Raw genomic sequence first — 25,156 nt, 5'->3', positions numbered from 1 at the left:
GTCGCAGACGATCGTTGGGGTCGTGCTTGGGGATAGAGATATCAGCTAAGATAAGATAATCCTTTAGGGCAATTATACTGGGGAAGTACACGGCATGTAATAACAATTTACAAACAATATCCAGTCCCGTCGATCTTCGCGATCGGGTGGTCATGCCATCTAATACATTCAATACGATGCGTTTCTATGGTTATCAGGTATCATACTCTCTTACATATCTCAACATAAACTTCTTGAAAGAAAGACACGTAAGATGTTAATCAATAGATGAGACATAGTCAACACACATGAAAAAGCACAAAATATCTTTGAGATGACCCCTTGTGCCTGTAGGCAGCACGTGCATTTCATGCCAGGCGAGTCGATGGTCCGTCGTCATACCTGTCTGAGCGACCTAATTGCCGTCTTTAGTCTGATCTATTGTTTTCAGCAGCTATTGTTTTTTGTCTAAGTTTTGCCGATTTTACGAGTAAACATGTTTTTCTGGATATCGTATTACGCATCCCACTGAATGCCAAGTTAGGCCGAAGTGGGTAATTTCGACATTTGCTCTTTTTAGTTGTGTAAGTTTTAGGGATACAGAGTAACAGCCTAAAAACAGTTTTTTTTTCTATTTCCGATAGTACTTAGTTGACGTATTCATGAAAAGCATTTTACCATTGCAGGGGATATTGTCTTGTTTATGTTTCATTCGACGTGTGACGTATGTCTCGCTGATTTTCTCACTCTCACGTCAGTCGGTACCAAGGGAATAGCGGGGTGATTGGATGACTTCACCCGATTCATGGTGACTCGTGATGCAAATTGAAATTAATGAAATTTGAAACATTTAAACTATAGATGACAATACAATAGAAAAACAGGATATAGATGGCACACAACTGAAGGTAGATCACCATACTTAGGACTATGGCAGAACTACAAGAACAAAAGTTGGAATTAGTTAGAACAGACTTATTTTATTCGCATTTGATGTAATCAAATATTCTACTAATCCGTTCGTCAATTTAATCACTGCCTTATTATCTTTTCTCTCTCTGTCATCAACTAATCTTACCTGTAAAATCTACAATCAAACGGTTTGTTCATCGTAACTATCGAAACAACCAATCAATCTTCGAAACAAAAACAATCAATCAAATTTTCAAAATCTATTAGTCAGAACATATATCGTCATGTAATCGCCTTTGATATTGATGCAACTATGCTGGCCGTTTTGTCCAGGTTCGGAGGCCGGTCTCTCCAGCACGGTGGCCGTTTTTTCTCGATTTGTTTTGGGTCCGTTTTTCTCCGTATCCCCCCCATTAAACAATGCATCAAAGGTCATCAGGTCATTACAACGGCAACCAATCACAATCAAGGTTACATTCGAGGCAACAATACCCACGCTACACGGTTTAGTGAAAATTAGTCCCCGGAAATATTGCCATATCAGGACAATTCAAGCACTTTATACGGACCTATATGCAAGTAAGTCAATGTGCTGATTGGTAGTTCCAGTAAAATACGAACTCTTCTAAAGCACGGTTCGGTTTAAATATCACAGAACGCATGTTCCGAGAACACATCAAGAACCGTACCAGGGCCCACGAGTCTTTATCTACTGTTTGACGACGTCGATGTTGTTGCATTGTCCGTCACTGATGTAGTCGATTTAAGAGGTTCCACCCCAACAACAGGTGTGATGTAGTTAGTCAGAAGGTGATAACCGAATGGTGTGTAAATCCAACAGACATATTCTCCCAAAATTGAATAGCCATGAGTTAATTCATGTAATAGCCCAGACACAACAACGTTGAATCATTGTTGAAACGATGCCCTATTTCAAATTGAAAATAACATTCAGATTAAAATATCAACGTTTCGACAAGAACTGTGTTAAAGTTGAAGTTTGTGGTTGGAATATTGTTGGATATTCGTTAAATATTGGTTAAAAAGTGGTTGAATACCTACAGCGCCATGACACAGCTCTATGATGAACTCAGGTGTACTCCGATGCTCGGATCCATCTGTGACTGAGGGGGCTGACTGAGGATTCACGTCGAGGACATATCGATCTCTTCATGATGAAGACTGGTTCAGTTTGCATGTAAAGCTGTATTTTGGGAGAACTCGCTGATGGTTAGTCGCACACACTGCATGGTGTCCTTTGTTTGAGAATAACACAGTCTCACGCATATCTGTTTCCTCGCCTTCACTGGGGCGTTAAGTGCAGAAACATGCACCCGTAATGCTCAGGTGTATCCCGTTGTCAGGGGTTTTCGACGATGTTAGACAAAAACGTAATTTTTATCTGTAATATCATTTAAAGTTTTATTTTACTAACATGGGGTGATAAAGGATATATTCATCAATTTCACACAAACATATCAAGTGTTTCCTACAAAAATAGCGTTGATGACATCGTATCGGCGAAACAGTGGCCGCTCCTAACATGCGGGTATTTTGTATGGGTTTTCGACGATGAGCTCTTTGCTGTACTGCGAGGGAGTGTTGTGATCACGTGGCTTCCTATTTATATATTGCCTGTCACCAGCAGACGACTGATCTTACTGAATTTTCGCTTGCTATTTTTTGTTATAAAGGCAACTGATTTTGCATCTAAAGTGGTATTAACGATCTCGGGTAAATAATATTGATGTTTGTTTGCTTTTTATATAACTTTACTTCCCGATTTCCATTGTCAATAAAACTTCTCAGGACAGCGACTGGGCACCCGCCCTACCAGTGAAACTGTTTGTGCACTCCGTTCGCACACATAATCACCCGATATAGCGCGAGCAATGCAATCGTCGAAATCACCAGAATGTCGAATTCAGCTCGTGTTAGGATAATGGGACACACAGCTTAGAGGGGAAGGGGAGAGGGGTGGATGTTGGGGGTGGGTGTCGACATACACTCAGGACAAATATCTAAGTGGCTGGTGTACAGGGTACATACATCCATCACATAGGCTGGTGTACCGGGTACATACATCCATCACATATGCTGGTGTACCGGGTACATACACCCATCACATGGGATGGTGTACCGGGAACATACATCCACCACATAGGCTGGTGTACCGGGTACATACATCGATCTCATAGGCTGGTGTACCGGGTACATACATCCATCACATAGGCTGGTGTACCGGGTACATACATCCATCACATGGGCTGGTGTACCGGGTACATACATCCATCACATAGGCTGGTGTACCGGGTACATACACCCATCACATGGGCTGGTGTACCGGGTACATACATCCATCACATAGGCTGGTGTACCGGGTACATACATCGATCTCATAGGCTGGTGTACCGGGTACATACATCCTTCACATAGGCTGGTGCACCGGGTACATACATCCATCACATGGGTTGGTGCACCGGGTACATACATCCATCACATAGGCTGGTGTACTAGGTACATACATCCATCACATAGGCTGGTGTACCGGGTACATACATCCATCACATGGGCAAGTGTACCGGGTACATACAACCATAACATGGGCTGGTGTACCGGGTACATACACCCATCTCATGGCCTGGTGTACCGGGTACATACATCCTTCACATGGGTTGGTGTACCGGGTACACACATCCATCACATGGGCTGGTGTACCGGGTACATCCATCAAATAGGCTGGTGTACCGGGTACATACATCCATCACATGGGCTGGTGTACCGGGTACATACACCCATCTCATGGGCTGGTGTACCGGTTACATACGTCCATCACATGGGCTGGTGTACCGGGTACATACACCCATCTCATAGGCTGGTGTACCGGGTACATACATCCATCACATAGGCTGGTGTACTGGGTTACATACATCCATCACATGGGCAGGTGTACTGGGTACATACACCCATCACATGGGCAGGTGTACTGGGTACATACATCCATCACATGGGCTGGTGTACCGGGTACATACACCCATCTCATGGGCTGGTGTACCGGTTACATACATCCATCTCATGGGCTGGTGTACCGGGTACATACATCCATCACATAGGCTGGTGTACCGGGTACATTCATCCATCACATGGGCTGGTGTACCGGGTACATACATCCCTCACATAGGCTGGTGTACCGGGTACATACATCCATCATATGGGCTGGTGTACCGGGTACATACACCCATCTCATGGGCTGGAGTACCGGTTACATACATCCCTCTGATGGGCTGGTGTACCGGGTACATACTTCCATCACATGCGCTGGTGTACCGGGTACATACACCCATCTCATAGGCTGGTGTACCGGGTATATACATCCATCACATAGGCTGGTGTACCGGGTACATACATCCATCACATAGGCTGGTGTACCGGTTACATACATCCATCACATAGGCTGGTGTACCGGGTACATACACCCATCCATGGGCTGGTGTACCGGGTACATACATCCATCTCATAGGCTGGTGTACCGGGTTCATACATCCATCACATGGGTTGGTGTACCGGGTACATACACCCATCTCATGGGTTGGTGTACCAGTTACATACATCCATCACATGGGCTGGTTTACCGGGTACATAGACCAATTTCATAGGCTGGTGTACCGGGTACATACATCCATCACATAGGCTGGTGTACCGGGTACATACATCCATCACATGGGCTGGTGCACCGGGTACATACATCCATCACATGGGCTGGTGTACCGGGTACATACATCCATCACATAGGCTGGTGTACCGGGTACATACATCCATCACATGGGCTAGTGTACTGGGTACATACACCCATCACATGGGCTGGTGTACCGGGTACATACACCCATCTCATGGGCTGGTGTACAGGGTACATACATCCTTCACATGGGCTGGTGTACCGGGTACATACATCCATCACATGGGCTGGTGTACCGGGTACATCCATCACATAGGCTGGTGTACCGGGTACATACATCCATCACATGGGCTGGTGTACCGGGTACATACATCCATCTCATAGCCTGCTGTACCGGGTACATACATCCATCACATAGGCTGGTGTACCGGGTACATTCATCCATCACATGGGCTGGTGTACCGGGTACATACATCCCTCACATAGGCTGGTGTACCGGGTACATACATCCATCATATGGGCTGGTGTACCGGGTACATACACCCATCTCATGGCCTGGAGTACCGGTTACATACATCCCTCTCATGGGCTGGTGTACCGGGTACATACATCGATCTCATAGGCTGGTGTACCGGGTACATACATCCATCACATAGACTGGTGTACCGGGTACATAGATCCATCACATAGGCTGGTGTACCGGGTACATAGATCCATCTCATAGGCTGTTGTACCGGGTACATACATCCATCACATGGGCTGGTGCACCGGGTACATACATCCATCACATGGGCTGGTGTACCGGGTACATACATCCATCACATAGGCTGGTGTACCGGGTACATACATCCATCACATGGGCTGGTGTACCGGGTACATACACCCATCACATGGGCTGGTGTACCGGGTACATACATCCATCCATGGGCTGGTGTGCCGGGTACATACATCCATCTCATAGGCTGGTGTACCGGGTACATACATCCATCACATAGGCTGGTGTACCGGGTACATACATCTATCGCATAGGCTGGTGTACCGGGTACATACATCACATGGGCTGGTGTACCGGGTACATACATCCATCACATGGGCTGGTCTACCGGGTACATACATTAATCACATGAGCTGGTGTACCGGGTACATACATCCATCACATGGGCTGGTGTACCGGTTACATACATCCATCACATAGGCTGGTGTACCGGGTACATACACCCATCCATGGTCTGGTGTACCGGGTACATACATCCATCCATAGGCATGGTCTGGTGTACCGGGTACATACCTCCATCTCATAGGCTGGTGTACCGGGTTCATACATCCATCACATGCGCTGGTGTACCGGGTACATACACCCATCTCATGGGTTGGTGTACCAGTTACATACATCCATCACATGGGCTGGTGTACCGGGTACATACACCCATCTGATAGGCTGGTGTACCGGGTACATACATCCATCACATAGGCTGGTGTTCCGGGTACATACATCCATCACATGGGCTGGTGCACCGGGTACATACATCCATCACATGGGCTGGTGTACCGGGTACATACATCCATCACATAGGCTGGTGTACCGGGTACATACATCCATCACATGGGCTAGTGTACCGGGTACATACACCCATCTCATGGGCTGGTGTACCGGGTACATACATCCTTCACATGGTCTGGTGTACCGGGTACATACATCCATCACATGGGCTGGTGTACTGGGTACATCCATCACATAGGCTGGTGTACCGGGTACATTCATCCATCACATGGGCTGGTGTACCGGGTACATACATCCATCTCATAGGCTGCTGTACCGGGTACATACATCCATCACATAGGCTGGTGTACCGGGTACATACATCCATCACATGGGCTGGTGTACCGGGTACATACATCCATCACATGGGCTGGTGTACCGGGTACATACATCCATCACATGGGCTGGTGTACCGGGTACATACATCCATCTCATGGGCTGGTGTGGGTTACATCCATCCATGGGCTGGCATACATCCATCATCATGGGCTGGTGTACCGGGTACATATCATCACATAGGCTCCTCATGGGCTGGTGTACCGGGTACATACATCCATCTCATAGGCTGGTGTACCGGGTACATACATCCATCACATAGGCTGGTGTACCGGGTACATACATCCATCACATGGGCTGGTGTAGGCCGGGTACATACCATCACATGGGCTGGTACATACATCCATCACATAGGCTGGTGTACCGGGTACATACATCCATCACATGGGCTGGTGTACCGGGTACATACATCCATCACATGGGCTGGTGTACCGGGTACATACATCCATCACATGGGCTGTGGTGTACCGGTACATACATACATCCACCGGGTACATACATCCATCATCATGGGCTGGTGTACCGGGTACATATCACATAGGCCCGGGTATCTCATAGGGCTGGTGTACCGGGTACATACATCCATCACATGGGCTGGTGTACCGGGTACATACATCCATCACATGGGCTGGTGTACCGGGTACATACATCCATCACATAGGCTGGTGTACCGGGTACATACATCCATCACATAGGCTGGTGTACCGGGTACATACATCCATCTCATGGGCTGGTGTACCGGGTACATACACCCATCTCATGGGCTGGTGTACCGGGTACATACATCCATCACATGGGCTGGTGTACCGGGTACATACATCCATCACATAGGCTGGTGTACCGGGTACATACATCCATCACATAGGCTGGTGTACCGGGTACATACATCCATCACATGGGCTGGTGTACCGGGTACATACATCCATCTCATAGCCTGCTGTACCGGGTACATACATCCATCACATAGGCTGGTGTACCGGGTACATTCATCCATCACATGGGCTGGTGTACCGGGTACATACATCCATCACATAGGCTGGTGTACCGGGTACATACATCCATCATATGGGCTGGTGTACCGGGTACATACACCCATCTCATGGGCTGGAGTACCGGTTACATACATCCCTCTCATGGGCTGGTGTACCGGGTACATACATCCATCTCATAGGGCTGGTGTACCGGGTACATACATCCATCACATGGGCTGGTGTACCGGGTACATACATCCATCACATAGGCTGGTGTACCGGGTACATACATCCATCACATAGGCTGGTGTGCCGGGTACATACATCCATCACATGGGCTGGTGTACCGGGTACATACATCCATCACATAGGCTGGTGTACCGGGTACATACATCCATCACATAGGCTGGTGTACCGGGCTGGTGTACATACATCCATCACATGGGCTGGTACCGCTGGTGTGTACCGGGTACATACATCCATCACATGGGCTGGTGTACCGGGTACATCACATGGGCTGGTGTACCGGGTACATACATCCATCATCACATAGGCTGGTGTACCGGTACATACACATCCATCACATGGGCTGGTGTACCGGGTACATACATCCATCACATGGGCTGGTGTACCGGGTACATACATCCATCACATGGGCTGGTGTACCGGGTACATACATCCATCACATGGGCTGGTGTACCGGGTACATACATCCATCACATGGGCTGGTGTACCGGGTACATACATCCATCACATGGGCTGGTGTACCGGGTACATACATCCATCACATGGGCTGGTGTACCGGGTACATACATCCATCACATGGGCTGGTGTACCGGGTACATACATCCATCACATGGGCTGGGCTGGTGTACCGGGTACATACATCCATCACATGGGCTGGTGTACCGGGTCACATACATACATCCATCATACATCCATCATAGGCTGGTGTACCGGGTACATACATCCATCACATGGGCTGGTGTACCGGGTACATACATCCATCACATGGGCTGGTGTACCGGGTACATACATCCATCACATAGGCTGGTGTACCGGTGTATACACATCCATCTCATGGGCTGGTGTACCGGGTACATACATCCATCACATGGCTGGTGTACCGGGTACATACATCCATCACATACATCCATCACATGGCTGGTGTACCGGGTACATACACCCATCTCATGGGCTGGTGTACCGGGTACATACATCCCATCACATGGGCTGGTGTACCGGGTACATACATCCATCACATAGGCTGGTGTACCGGTTACATACATCCATCACATGGGCTGGTGTACCGGGTACATACATCCATCACATGGGCTGGTGTACCGGGTACATACATCCATCACATGGGCTGGTGGTGTACCGGTATACATCACATCTGGTGTACCGGGTACATACATCCCATAGGCTGGTGTACCGGTACATATCACCGGGTACATCATCCATCACATGGGCTGGTGTACCGGGTACATACATCCATCATATCACATGGGCTGGTGTACCGGGTACATACATCCATCACATGGGCTGGTGTACCGGGTACATACATCCATCACATGGGCTGGTGTACCGGGTACATACATCCATCACATAGGCTGGTGTACCGGGTACATACATCCATCACATAGGCTGGTGTACCGGGTACATACATCCATCTCATGGGCTGGTGTACCGGGTACACCATCACATGGGCTGGTGTACCGGGTACATACATCCATCACATAGGCTGGTGTACCGGGTACATACACCCATCACATGGGCTGGTGTACCGGGTACATACACCCATCACATGGGCTGGTGTACCGGGTACATACACCCATCACATGGGCTGGTGGGGAGGTGGGGTAGCCTAGTGGTTAAAGCGTTGGTTCCTCGCGCCGACGACCCGGGTTCGCTTCCCCCACATGAGTACTGTTCCGCATCGTCAGGGGTGATGTCACACTCCGGCGCAGTGATGACTTAGCATAACATCACTGCCACAGGCTAATTTGCATATCACGTGACTGGACTTTTTTTTCTCTTGTTTGTAAACAAGCACGCATATTCATAATAGAAAGAGACTGGCCTTACGCAAACTTTTCGGCGCGCTCTTCACAATGTTTTACATTGTTACATATATATTCTTCCACAACTGCGACAGTAAGGTCTATGACAGAACATATTTAGATATCAATCTGGTTGCATCGTTTGCTCTCCATCAGTTCGATGACAGCACGTGGAGCCGTACAACCTATGTAAACAAAGGATCGCTACGCAAATCGAAATAGTGTTACATGTTTTAGGATATTTTCTCAGTTAAACAAAACCATTCTATCAAAGATGTTTAATTTGATGTATAGACTCGTCAAAAATAAAAGAGTTAAGAAAAATGTAGATTATATTGAATGGACGGTGCAAGAAGTGACGAATTTCTGGCCTGTGGCAGAGGTACTATGCTGGCTTGCCGCATGGAACTCTGGGTAGGAGAGTGGGGTGATGTTAGCTCAAGTTACACACTCGCTTGATCCACGGGCAATGTTAAGTCTAGGAGTGAGAGGTCAGACGACTACAACATTGCATTCATGTACTGGCTTTCTGGCATACAATGAATAACTCAACACTAGGTTCTATACTCACATAGGTTTACTCGATCTCTCGCGTCATTGCAAGGTGAGTTGGGCAGGACAGGACACGGCAAGCTCTATAGCAGATATGGAACTGCGCGATCGTTATGCGAACGTTCTGCCGACTTTGAAACCCGCACCACTCTATAGTGCTAACAGTATCTTTTTAAGGTGTTCCAGCCAGCTCCGCCCTTGTCACATGTCCCGATACAACCTTGATGATTCGGTTAAAGTTACATCATTCCATGGTCTCATGTCGTACCTTGTGATCGGAAATCACTGTCAACTACTCGATAATTCACCGTTAAGTGCTACTTTAATGGACTTTTATGCTCTGTTAGCGACAGTTATTCTGTTCTCTACCCTTGGATTATTACCAAGCAGTGATAGCATCCATTATAATAGCATCTATCCCCACGAAATAACCGTAATTCTCAATAATGGATTTGTGATACTGTAAACGTACTTATTTTCGCGTGGTGCAATTTTCGCGGAATTGACAGTTTAGACTACATCGCGCGGTCAATTATTCGCGCAATCGGTAATTGTCGGAACTGCCAGCTGTCTCTTTGGCCGCCACTAATAGCAGTGAAAACAAACAGAGTGGCTTAACCTGTCAGGCGGCGTTTATTGCTTACTCACAGGAAATCCCTATCTGTGCGATATACTAGTACACAGCAATCCGTTTACTCACGGAAGTATTAAGTGCTTAGGAAGTGAGATATCGTGATGCAAGTACTAGTATATAAAGAGATGAAAAACACATCAGTCTTATGTTCCGAATTCTGACGACCTGACGTTGGCATTGCGAATGTGGTTAAAGAAAGCACCTACCCCCAAGACACCTGGACTTCCAGATCCAAATGAGTGTAAAGATGACACTGAGATCGAAATTGTAATCGCTGCAAATGCTGCAGTAGATCTACTTGAGGAAGAAATGGCGACAAGTGACACATCATTCCGTAAAAGGAAACGTGGGGAATACTAAAACTATGATGCGGAAGTACGGGCGAAAATTGCTGTGTATGCGATTGAACATGGTGTTAAGAAGGCAGCCCGTAAGTACTCTTGTGAACTGAAGAAGAAAGTGAACGAATCTACTGTCCGTAGTATGAAAGCAAGTTTCTTGAAACAGCAAAGTAAATCGGCAGAATCTCCAGTACATTTCTTGTATATGAGATGCATTTGTAACCTTATAACAGAACTATGTGTTGAGCCCATTTCCGGTGTACCCCGCCGTTATATTGCTGGACTATTGTTAGAAGCAGCGTAAAGCCATTCTAACTCACTCACTCACTCATGAGCTGGTGTCTTGGGTACATACACTCAAGACACATATGTAACACGCTGCAACTTGACATGCCATGTAACTCACCATTATTTTGAAATCTATTTAATCGGAGTATGTAGAGTGTGAACCGATGCCAGGGAAATAACAAGTCAACCAAATTTGTACCAACATACTTCTACATAGCTATACAAAGGTACCTAGTTCTGTTGTTGGTGTTCAAGTTGTCTTCTCTCTATTTGCAGGTCGGTGACGAGTAATACAAATCATGGTGTCATTTACCAGACTACTTGTTCTGTTGTGTAAGTTCCTATCTGTATGTCCTTGGTCAGCTTACATCAGCAGCCTGTCTTGTCTGACGTCATCGTACTTCAACTGGGACCGCTCAGGACATCAGTACTCTTATAACATGGGACAGAGCAAACTGTACTTCTTAGTTATTGGCATATACTATGGCGCAACTGGGGATGGCTTTCACTTTTCTTGGTTCTCATTACGTCTGAGTACCACCAACACAATCAGTTGGATTAATATATATTTATGATGTTTTCTTAACCTCTCACCCACAGTCACTAAATGAAAGCCCCGTAAAGAAGTTAAGTGTATTGTTTATATTAATAGGAATGAGGAACAGAGTCAGAGGTCGTCACCACGAACTTTGGAGACGAAAACTCTTACTTGAAGAAGAATTTAGTACACCAATTATTAAATGTATAGAGGTTTTGTCACTTGTAGGAAAACATATATTATTGTGTGATCTCTCCATTCGTAGTTATCTTCAGTTTCCATGGAGATCATAAGCTGAAGACGTCACAAAGCATTTAATGATTGCATGGACGCTGCGTCGTGTGAGGTGAAGGGTTAAATATATAAAACTCTACTCCTTGTTTTCAAAAGTGTCCATGGTCTAGCTCCTCAGTACCTACGTAATCTGTTCTACCGTTATACTCCTGTTCTACCGTTATACTCCTGTACTATCGTTATACTCCTGTACTACCGTTATACTCCTGTACTATCGTTATACTCCTGTACTACCGTTATACTCCAGTTCTACCGTTATACTCCTGTTCTACCGTTATACTCCTGTACTACCGTTATACTCCTGTTCTAACGTTATACTCCTGTACTACCGTTATACTCCTGTACTACCGTTATACTCCTGTATTATCGTTATACTCCTATTCTACCGTTATACTCCTGTACTACCGTTATACTCCTGTACTACCGTTATACTCCTGTACTACCGTTATACTCCTGTTCTACCGTTATACTCCTGTTCTACCGTTATACTCCTGTACTACCGTTATACTCCTGTACTACCGTTATACTCCTGTACTACCGTTATACTCCTGTACTACCGTTATACTCCTGTACTACCGTTATACTCCTGTACTACCGTTATACTCCTGTTCTACCGTTATACTCCTGTTCTACCGTTATACTCCTATTCTACCGTTATACTCCTGCACTACCGTTATACTCCTGTACTACCGTTATACTCCTGCACTACCGTTATACTCCAGTTCTACCGTTATACTCCTGCACTACCGTTATACTCCTGTACTACCGTTATACTCCTGTACTACCGTTATACTCCTATTCTACCGTTATACTCCTATTCTACCGTTATACTCCTGCACTACCGTTATACTCCTGTACTACCGTTATACTCCTGCACTACCGTTATACTCCTGTACTACCGTTATACTCCTGTACTATCGTTATACTCCTATTCTACCGTTATACTCCTGCACTACCGTTATACTCCTGCACTACCGTTATACTCCTGTACTACCGTTATACTCCTGTACTACCGTTATACTCCTGTACTATCGTTATACTCCTGTACTACCGTTATACTCCTGTACTACCGTTATACTCCTGTACTATCGTTATACTCCTGTACTACCGTTATACTCCTGCACTACCGTTATACTCTGTGTACTACCGTTATACTCCTGTACTACCGTTATACTCCTATTCTACCGTTATACTCCTGTACTACCGTTATACTCCTGTACTACCGTTATACTCCTGTACTATCGTTATACTCCTGTACTACCGTTATACTCCTATTCTATCGTTATACTCCTGTACTACCGTTATACTCCTGTACTACCGTTATACTCCTGTACTACCGTTATACTCCTGCACTACCGTTATACTCCTGTACTACCGTTATACTCCTGTACTACCGTTATACTCCTGCACTACCGTTATACTCCTGCACTACCGTTATACTCCTGTACTACCGTTATACTCCTGTAGTACCGTTATACTCCTATTCTACCGTTATACTCCTGTACTACCGTTATACTCCTGTACTACCGTTATACTCCTATTCTATCGTTATACTCCTGTACTACCGTTATACTCCTATTCTACCGTTATACTCCTATTCTACCGTTATACTCCTGCACTACCGTTATACTCCTGTACTACCGTTATACTCCTGCACTACCGTTATAATTCCTGTACTACCGTTATAATCCTGTACTATCGTTATACTCTGTTATATCGTTGTATTCTATTCTACCGTTATACTTCTGCACTACCGTTATACTCCTGCACTAATACTCCTGTACTACCGTTATACTCCTGTACTACCGTTATACTCCTGTACTACCGTTATACTCCTGTACTATCGTTATACTCCTGTACTACCGTTATACTCCTGTACTACCGTTATACTCCTGTACTATCGTTATACTCCTGTACTACCGTTATACTCCTGTACTACCGTTATACTCCTGTACTACCGTTATACTCCTGTACTACCGTTATACTCCTATTCTACCGTTATACTCCTACCGTTATACTCCTGTTCTACCGTTATACTCCTGTACTACCGTTATACTCCTGTACTATCGTTATACTCCTGTACTACCGTTATACTCCTATTCTATCGTTATACTCCTGTACTACCGTTATACTCCTGTACTACCGTTATACTCCTGTACTACCGTTATACTCCTGCACTACCGTTATACTCCTGTACTACCGTTATACTCCTGTACTACCGTTATACTCCTGCACTACCGTTATACTCCTGCACTACCGTTATACTCCTGTACTACCGTTATACTCCTGTAGTACCGTTATACTCCTATTCTACCGTTATACTCCTGTACTACCGTTATACTCCTGTACTACCGTTATACTCCTATTCTATCGTTATACTCCTGTACTACCGTTATACTCCTGTACTACCGTTATACTCCTGCACTACCGTTATACTCCTGTACTACCGTTATACTCCTGTACTACCGTTATACTCCTGCACTACCGTTATACTCCTGCACTACCGTTATACTCCTGTACTACCGTTATACTCCTGTACTATCGTTATACTCCTGTACTACCGTTATACTCCTGTACTATCGTTATACTCCTGCACTATCGTTATACTCCTATTCTACCTTTATACTCCTGTACTACCGTTATACTCCTGTACTACCGTTATACTCCTGTTCTACCGTTATACTCCTGTACTATCGTTATACTCCTGCACTACCGTTATACTCCTGCACTACCGTTATACTCCTGTACTACCGTTATACTCCTGTACTACCGTTATACTCCTATTCCTATTCTATCGTTATACCCTGTACTACCGTTATACTCACTGTACTACCGTTATACTCTGCACTACTGTACTACCGTTATAATTCTGTTCTATCGTTATACTCCTGTACTACCGTTATACTCCAGTTCTACCGTTATACTCCTGTTCTACCGTTATACTCCTGTACTATCGTTATACTCCTGTACTACCGTTATACTCCTGTACTACCGTTATACTCCTGTACTACCGTTATACTCCTGCACTACCGTTATACTCCTGTACTACCGTTATATTCCTGCACTACCGTTATACTCCTGTACTACCGTTATACTCCTGTACTATCGTTATACTCCTATTCTACCGTTATACTCCTGCACTACCGTTATACTCCTGTACTACCGTTATACTCCTGTACTATCGTTATACTCCTATTCTACCGTTATACTCCTGCACTACCGTTATACTCCTGCACTACCGTTATACTCCTGTACTACCGTTATACTCCTGTACTACCGTTATACTCCTGTACTATCGTTATACTCCTGTACTACCGTTATACTCCTGTACTACCGTTATACTCCTGTACTACCGTTATACTCCTCTGCACTACCGTTATACTCCTGCACTACCGTTATACTCCTGTACTACCGTTATACTCCTATTCTACCGTTATACTCCTGTACTACCGTTATACTCCTGTACTACCGTTATACTCCTATTCTACCGTTATACTCCTGTACTACCGTTATACTCCTGTACTATCGTTATACTCCTGTACTATCGTTATACTCCTGCACTACCGTTATACTCCTGCACTACCGTTATACTCCTGCACTACCGTTATACTCCTACACTACCGTTATACTCCTGTACTACCGTTATACTCCTATTCTACCGTTATACTCCTGTACTACCGTTATACTCCTGTACTACCGTTATACTCCTGCACTACCGTTATACTCCTGTACTACCGTTATACTCCTGTACTACCGTTATACTCCTATTCTACCGTTATACTCCTGTACTACCGTTATACTCCTGTACTACTGTTATACTCCTGTACTATCGTTATAATTCCTGTACTACCGTTATAATCCTATACTATCGTTATAATTCTGTACTACCGTTATACTCCTGTACTACCGTTATACTCCTGTACTACCGTTATAATTCCTGCACTACCGTTATACTCCTGTACTACCGTTATACTCCTGTACTACCGTTATACCCTGTACTACCGTTATAATTCCTGCACTACCGTTATACTCCTGTACTACCGTTATACTCCTGTACTATCGTATGCCGTTCGTTATACTCCTGTTCTACCGTTATAATTCCTGTACTACCGTTATAATTCTGTTATACTACCGTTATAATTCTCCTATTCTGTATACGTTATAATTCTGTACTACCGTTATACTCCTATCGTACTACTGTTATACTCCTGTTACTACCGTTATACTCCTGTACTACCGTTATACTCCTGTACTACCGTTATACTCCTGTACTACCGTTATACTCCTGCACTACCGTTATACTCCTGTACTACCGTTATACTCCTGTACTACCGTTATACTCCTGTACTATCGTTATACTCCTGTACTACCGTTATACTCCTGTACTATCGTTATACTCCTGCACTATCGTTATACTCCTATTCTACCTTTATACTCCTGTACTACCGTTATACTCCTGTACTACCGTTATACTCCTGTTCTACCGTTATACTCCTGTACTATCGTTATACTCCTGCACTACCGTTATACTCCTGCACTACCGTTATACTCCTGTACTACCGTTATACTCCTGTACTACCGTTATACTCCTATTCTATCGTTATACTCCTGTACTACCGTTATACTCCTGTACTACCGTTATACTCCTGTACTACCGTTATACTCCTGTACTACCGTTATACTCCTGTTCTATCGTTATACTCCTGTACTACCGTTATACTCCAGTTCTACCGTTATACTCCTGTTCTACCGTTATACTCCTGTACTATCGTTATACTCCTGTACTACCGTTATACCTGTACTACCGTTATACTCCTGTACTACCGTTATACTCCTGCACTACCGTTATACTCCTGTACTACCGTTATACTCCTGCACTACCGTTATACTCCTGTACTACCGTTATACTCCTGTACTATCGTTATACTCCTATTCTACCGTTATACTCCTGCACTACCGTTATACTTCCTGTACTACCGTTATACCCTGTACTATCGTTATACTCCTTCTATTCTACTGTTACTGTTATACTTCTGCACTACCGTTATACTCCTGCACTACCGTTATACTCCTGTACTACCGTTATACTCCTGTACTACCGTTATACTCCTGTACTATCGTTATACTTCTGTACTACCGTTATACTCCTGTACTACCGTTATACTCCTGTACTACCGTTATACTCCTGCACTACCGTTATACTCCTGCACTACCGTTATACTCCTGTACTACCGTTATACTCCTATTCTACCAAGTTATACTCCTACTACTGTACTACCGTTATACTCCTGTACTACCGTTATACCTCTATCTATTCTACCGTTATACCCTACCGTTACTACCGTTATACTCCCTGTACTATCGTTATACTCCTGTACTATCGTTATACTCCTGCACTACCGTTATACTTCTGCACTACCGTTATACTCCTGCACTATAATTTGTAATATCAATACCGTTATACTCTACTACACTACTGTTCTACGTTATACTTCCTGTACTACCGTTATACTTCCTATTCTACTGTTATACTCCTGTAGTTACTACCGTTATACTCCTGTACTACCGTTATACTCCTGTACTATCGTTATACTCCTGTACTACCGTTATACTCCTGTACTATCGTTATAATTCCTGCACTATCGTTATACTCCTATGTTATACTACCTTTATACCCTGTACTACCGTTATACCCTGTACTACCGTTATAATTCTGTTCTACCGTTATACTCCTGTACTATCGTTATACTCCTGCACTACCGTTATACTCCTGCACTACCGTTATACTCCTGTACTACCGTTATACTCCTGTACTACCGTTATACTCCTATTCTATCGTTATACTCCTGTTCTACCGTTATACTCCTGTACTACCGTTATACTCCTGTACTACCGTTATACTCCTGTACTACCGTTATACTCCTATTCTATCGTTATACTCCTGTACTACCGTTATACTCCAGTTCTACCGTTATACTCCTGTTCTACCGTTATACTCCTGTACTATCGTTATACTCCTGTACTACCGTTATACTCCTGTACTACCGTTATACTCCTGTACTACCGTTATACTCCTGCACTACCGTTATACTCCTGTACTACCGTTATACTCCTGCACTACCGTTATACTCCTGTACTACCGTTATACTCCTGTACTATCGTTATACTCCTATTCTACCGTTATACTCCTGTACTACCGTTATACTCCTGTACTACCGTTATACTCCTGTACTATCGTTATACTCCTATTCTACCGTTATACTCCTGCACTACCGTTATACTCCTGCACTACCGTTATACTCCTGTACTACCGTTATACTCCTGTACTACCGTTATACTCCTGTACTATCGTTATACTCCTGTACTACCGTTATACTCCTGTACTACCGTTATACTCCTGTACTATCGTTATAATTCCTGTACTACCGTTATAATACCACTCCTGTACTACCGTTATACTCCTGTTCTACCGTTATACTCCTGTACTACCGTTATACTCCTGTACTACCGTTATACTCCTGTACTACCGTTATACTCCTATTCTATCGTTATACTCCTGTACTACCGTTATACTCCTATTCTATCGTTATACTCCTGCACTACCGTTATACTCCTGTACTATCGTTATACTCCTGTACTACCGTTATACTCCTGTACTATCGTTATACTCCTGTACTACCGTTATACTCCTGTACTACCGTTATACTCCTGTTCTACCGTTATACTCCTGTACTACCGTTATACTCCTGTACTACCGTTATACTCCTGTACTATCGTTATACTCCTATTCTACCGTTATACTCTGCACTACCGTTATACTGCTGTACTACCGTTATAATGCTGTTACTACCGTTATACTCCTGTACTACCGTTATAATTCTGTACTACCGTTATACTCCTGCGTACCGTTATACTCCTGCACTACCGTTATACTTCTGTACTACCGTTATACTTCCTGTACTACCGTTATACTTCCTGTACTACTGTTATAATTATACTACCGTTATATCTCCTGTACTACCGTTATACCCTGTACTACCGTTATACTCCTGTACTACTGTTATACCGTTATTCCTGTACTACCGTTATACTCCTGTACTACCGTTATACTTCTGCTGTACTATCGTTATACTCCTGTACTATCGTTATACCCTGTACTACCGTTATACTCCTGCACTACCGTTATACTCCTGTACTACCGTTATACTCCTGTACTACCGTTATACTCCTGTACTACCGTTATACTCCTGTACTACCGTTATACTCCTGTACTACCGTTATACTCCTGTACTACCGTTATACTCCTGTACTACCGTTATACTCCTGTTCTATCGTTATACTCCTGTACTACCGTTATACTCCAGTTCTACCGTTATACTCCTGTACTACCGTTATACTCCTGTACTACCGTTATACTCCTGTACTACCGTTATACTCCTGTACTATCCGTTATACTCCTGTACTACCGTTATAATTCGTTATACTAATTCTGTACTACCGTTATACTCCTGTACTACCGTTATACTCCTGCACTACCGTTATACTCCTGTACTACCGTTATACTCCTGTACTACCGTTATAATTCCTGTACTACCGTTATACTCCTGTACTACCGTTATACTCCTGTACTACCGTTATATAATCCTGTACTACCGTTATACTCCTGTACTACCGTTATACTCCTGTACTACCGTTATACTCCTGTACTACCGTTATACCCTGTACCGTTATACTTCTGTACTATCGTTATACTCCTTATACTACTACGTTATACTCTCACTACTACCGTTATACCTTATACTATCGTTATACTCCTGTACTACCGTTATAATTCTGTACTACCGTTATACTGTACTACCGTTATACTCCTGTACTACCGTTATACTCCTATTCTACCGTTATACTCCTGTACTACCGTTATACTCCTGTACTACCGTTATAATTCTCCTCTACCGTACTACCGTTATAATTCCTGTTCTATCGTTATACTCCTGTACTACCGTTATACTCCTATTCTATCGTTATACTCCTGCACTACCGTTATACTCCTGTACTATCGTTATACTCCTGTACTACCGTTATACTCCTGTACTATCGTTATACCGTTATACTCCTGTACTACCGTTATACTCCTGTACTACCGTTATACCTATTATACTCCTATTCTACCGTTATACTCCTGTACTACCGTTATACTCCTGTACTACCGTTATACTCCTGTACTATCGTTATACTCCTATTCTACCGTTATACTCCTGCACTACCGTTTCAGCAATCCATGCGGGATCGGGTGGTCAGGCTCACTGACTTGGTTGACACACGTCATCGTGTCCCAATTGCGTAGATCGACGCTTATTAGTCACTGGATTGTCTGGTCGAGACTCGATTGTTTACAGACCGCTGGAATATAGCTGGAATATTGCGGAGTGCGATAAACAAAGAAACCAATCATAAATAAAATAAAACAGACGGAAACAAAACCTTCCCATTATAATGTATGATGTTTTATAAAAATACGACCATAAATTTCGAATGTCTAAATGTTGTACTCCAGTCAGCGTCGACAAAGAACGGGTATTTATGAAATAGATGTTGACATGAATTTTCATTTTCATGTTCAAGGTTCAGACCTCCGTCGTGCATTTGGCTGTGAGTGGGGAAAGTATGGGGACACGTGTGAACGAACCTGCCCCCAGGAATGTGCAGTGAATGAGTTCAGGCAGGTTCGTCACTGTCACCGGGAAACAGGGAGATGCTCTGAAGGATGTGTCGCTGGCTGGTATGGCGATCTGTGTGACCAACCGTGCAGCAAGACGTGTCTCTTGAGTGTCTGTAACCAGCAGAATGGACAGTGTACCTTGGGATGCTCCGAGAACACACTCGGGGATTTCTGTGAGATTGGCTCAGGTATGAAATAATTCAACAATAATAGTCAATTTGTTTGCGCTCATCTATTCTTAATATCGCGCTCAAAGCGCAGACAGGGGAGACACGTTCAGACAAAAGCTTGAAGAGACTGGTCCTAAGGACGGAATAGGTTGTAGAAGTGCGGAGTCCACTTTAAGTGAAACGCCATTGTTTAGATAATGACAAACAGGCATGCAACGATACAAGAATCTGTATTTAAATGTCGCACCTCCCGTTTAAAGAAGTTGTTCATCCATAAAGTTTGTCCTTATCTGACACTTCAACTTCTAAAAATGCCAAAGAAGAAACACCGTTGTGTCAAAATTAAGGGAACATACCAAAATACTTCGTTATAAGAAGTTCGACACTTCCGTAAGTTCGACATAACCATATATTCGACACATCTATAAGTTCGAAAAACCGTACGTTTGGCACATCCGTAAGTTCGACACTTCCGTAAGCTCGACACATCCATAAGCTCGATACAACCCTAAGCTCGACGCATCGTAAAATCGACACATCCATAGTTCGACACAACCGTAGCTCGACACATCCGTAAGTTCACATCAAATGTTGAAAGTTAACGAGCAATTATTCAAACAATATGTCACTGAAATCATATAGATTTGAAATATTTATATTTCTATAGATTGTTTACGTTTCACTGTAGCATCAGCAGACACTGATCACAACGTCGACGTAGACAGCCGTCCCTGGTTCATCTTGTTTGTCCTGGTTGTGGTTGTACTCTGCGGATGCGGTGTCACACAGTAAGTTATGTTTATTTTCACTTTAAATATGACAAACGCATTGACACACTAGTTCCTGCAAAACAAGCGTGACCAACTCGCGTCATTTCGGGACAAGACTCGTGTCTTCCAGGAGCATTAATCGGACATGCCTTCAATTATCATTACTTTTAACCACCACCTGCTTATGCTCACTAAATACCCCTGTAAGTATCTGTAATAATTTGATATATCATGTTAACTTAAGCAGTCACTACCCTTCTTAGGAAATTATCATTTTCATTCTGTGTCCGTTCCAGGAGGCTTGTTGGTTGAGGAGTTATCTATTTGTTGTTTAACGCCACACTCAGCAACATTCCAGCTATATGGCGGCGGTCTGTGAGTAATTGAATCTGTACCATACGATCCAGTGATCAACAACAAGAGCATCAATCTCCGCAATTGGAATACGATGACATGTGACAACCAAGTCAGTGAGCCTGACATCCCGATCCGTAAGTCGCCTCTTACGACAAACATGGATTGCTGAATACCAATTCTAGCCCGGGTCTTCCCGGGTTGCCAAATGAGGAAGTAGAGATGAAGTATAACATATATTTTGAATATGATGATAATAATTATAATCTAATAATGGCTGTTTATAAAGCGCCTGTATCCACACACTTGTGCATGCTCAAGGCGCTAACAATTTATTACCCAGGTTAACCCAATCTGCTAGAAGGTTACCAGTCATTTGACATATCCTACCGGGTACCCATTCACTGCGGGGTGAACACGGGCAATTTTCAACAAACTCACTTGCCTCAGGTGCGACCACATGTGTCACGCGTGCTTCGTTGAAACTCACAGGAGTCAAGCTGCCAAACACGGTCACCCATCCAAGTACTCTCCGTGACCAACTGATTTGTGACCTCTACGTGCTGGACCACACAGTATTACCAAGTTCCTGCAATCGGGATTTGTTTGCGATATATGAAATAGTCATCCCGTATGACAAGAGATAGAACACAAAAGTGGATGAATACATACATTTTTTCTTTACTTTTGTTTTCAGAATTCTGATTCTTGTTTGCAGACTGAGGGAATGGAGAATTTGTCGGAATTCTGGTAATGTCAACCAAACACACAACATCATTTAGTCAGGAATTTATATTTTAGACACGCTTTTAGAATATTCTCTGGGCCAAGAGAGATATAGAACATACATCTGACTGATCTAATAGATAACTTATGCCTCTTTACTTTGTTGACCACACAAACAATTCAGGGAAGTACTGTTAGATTTTAGTTGACAGTTTTACGTTTATTTCTAAAATACTAATGACGCTATCATGGATGATATCAGCTCGGATGTCTCACAGGAGGAAAAAATTAAAAATGCTCTGCTTTCCATCGGGTATATGGGTCAATCATTCGCCTGTACACAGTCTGTATACTGTAATGGCCAACTGTCAGAAGTTACTCTGATCAGAGGGATTGCTGTTTGAACTAACACGAGTTCCATTTCAGGTGCCTTGCCTTTAAGCTGTATCATACAGCATGGGGTTGGCTGATGCTTATTGGCCAGAGGTCGCCTTCAGCAGACAGCATATTTAAAAAGTGATTAAACAAATGCATAACATTTAAAGACCTTACATTAAGGTATTATTTTGTATCAAAGTCAATGTATACTTTGAAAAAATGTTTATGTAGTATTCCTGTATATGGATAGGAAAAGAGGTAGTGCTATATTTCTAATTGATATCCATTTTGAACGCAGTATAGTAAAATGTATATGAGTTCAAATAGACATGTCAAATGACCAGATTGTAGACAATGACGTCTTCTAGATTCTCACTTACCCCTCCCAGATACCGAGACTCGACAGACAAGAGACATTCTTGAACAACCAGACGACTATGGTGAAGTCAGGGAAACGTCTTGCAGCATGACAACAGGTGGTACTTCTTGGGAGCAGATATCTCGCAGCTGAATGAAATTTGGTATGAACAAAAATGCATTTATATGATGCATGCCATGAACACTAATATTTACAGGTATATTCTATGTAAAATCAAATGTACATATGTGTAAACATCTATAATTGAGAGAGTGTGTGAGTTTAGGTTTACGCAGCTTTTATTCTGGCAATATCAAGGCGTGTAAACATCTATAGAACAAGAAAGAAATAAAATAATAAAATGAAGAGCTGATCATACTAAAGTTAGTGTCCCAATTACATGTCACCTAATTGAAAGTGGGAAAGACTAAAGAATCTAGGATGACATTTGCTTGGGGACGATTTTGTGATGAGCTCGTTGGCAATTGTATGAAGACCACGCTACCAATGGATTCAATCAACAGATTATCATGAAAATGTTATGAAAATTTTATGAAAATATTACGTAGGGTGTATATAGACACATCTGGGATACCATTATTGATAAAAACACGCCATCGAGAAAACATTTTATTTGTCGCCACAGTTGTATATACTTCCTTTCTTGTACATTTCAGTAATCGACAAGACTATGTCCTCGACTATGTGCCTTCCCCGACTGCAAGTTTGTAAGGGACTCCATGAGCTTCTTCAAACAGCATTGATGTTGTGTCTACAAGATTGGGCAACCTGCTGGTCAAAAAGCTCGCAGAGATCTTGGTCCCATGGATGTTTAGTCTTCAAGATTGGGCAAGCGACTGGACAGGAGCCGTTTTGCATATGGTGAAGAAGTTGCTAGTTACAGATAGACGGTTTGAATGTATTTAAGTGTTACCGCTCAGCTCAGAAAAGTAGGAACGGTAAGTCAGCGGAAACAGGAAAGGGCTGAGATCTGATAACAAAGTTCTTGATCAACACCATCAGAGAGCAACACGTGTTGTGCCAATGTTATCAGCATGCTACCTAGGCAGTGGTAAAGAATATTTAGCAGGAGGATGTATCACAGTATTGAAACATTCTGAAACTGACCTGCGGTTTCCCAGGATACGGAGAAAACAGACACCAGCGAAAACGGACCGCAAAAATCGAGAAAACGGCCACCGCCCTGGAGAGAACGGCTTCCGAACCGAGAGAAAACGGTATATGGGCTTAAAGAAAAAGGTATCTGTGCTAAAAGAAAACGGTATCTGTGCCAGGAGAAAACAGTATCTGTGCCAGGAAAAATGGTATCTGTGCTTAGAGAAAACGGTATCTGTGCTTAGAGAAAAAGGTATCTGTGCCTAGAGAAAACGGTATCTGTACCTAGAGAAAACGGTATCTGTGCTTAGAGAAAACGGTATCTGTGCTTAGAGAAAACGGTATCTGTGCCAGGAGAAAACGGTATCTGTGCTTAGAGAAAACGGTATCTGTGCCAGAGAAAACGGTATCTGTGCCAGGAGAAAACGGTATCTGTGCAAG

The 25,156-nt window shown here is 43.6% G+C and overlaps 1 protein-coding gene across 3 annotated transcripts; it reads left to right on the top strand.

Moving 5' to 3' along the window:
• Positions 1-1,445: 1,445 nt before the first annotated feature.
• Positions 1,446-25,057, top strand: LOC124263500 (protein draper-like). 3 transcript variants are annotated; one of them, XM_046698158.1, is made up of 7 exons: positions 1,446-1,470; positions 11,569-11,625; positions 20,747-21,031; positions 21,702-21,801; positions 22,835-22,887; positions 23,631-23,762; positions 24,277-25,057. In XM_046698158.1, exons 2-6 carry the CDS (start codon positions 11,592-11,594, stop codon positions 23,750-23,752), a joined length of 594 nt encoding a protein of 197 aa, XP_046554114.1. In that variant the 5' UTR covers positions 1,446-1,470; positions 11,569-11,591; the 3' UTR covers positions 23,753-23,762; positions 24,277-25,057. The 3 variants fall into 3 exon arrangements, with proteins under 3 accessions (XP_046554114.1, XP_046554113.1, XP_046554115.1); XM_046698157.1 differs by lacking the exon at positions 1,446-1,470 and adding an exon at positions 1,813-2,121; XM_046698159.1 differs by lacking the exons at positions 1,446-1,470; positions 22,835-22,887; positions 23,631-23,762; positions 24,277-25,057 and adding exons at positions 1,813-2,121; positions 22,080-22,158.
• The last annotated feature ends 99 nt before the right edge of the window (positions 25,058-25,156 follow it).

This window comes from Haliotis rubra, unplaced genomic scaffold (genome assembly GCF_003918875.1).
Source record: "Haliotis rubra isolate DU_JTF1 unplaced genomic scaffold, ASM391887v1 Scf886, whole genome shotgun sequence".
Lineage (NCBI taxonomy): Eukaryota > Metazoa > Mollusca > Gastropoda > Lepetellida > Haliotidae > Haliotis > Haliotis rubra.
This window is presented reverse-complemented; position numbering and strand designations above follow the sequence as displayed.

Excerpts from the sequence above, each read along its gene's own strand:
- LOC124263500 (XM_046698158.1), top strand. The coding sequence starts at position 11,592 with ATGGTGTCATTTACCAGACTACTTGTTCTGTTGT. Across the intron at positions 11,626-20,746 it reads CAGACTACTTGTTCTGTTGT|GTTCAGACCTCCGTCGTGCA; the intron begins GTAAGTTCCTAT and ends TTCATGTTCAAG. Across the intron at positions 21,802-22,834 it reads TGCGGATGCGGTGTCACACA|AATTCTGATTCTTGTTTGCA; the intron begins GTAAGTTATGTT and ends TTTTGTTTTCAG.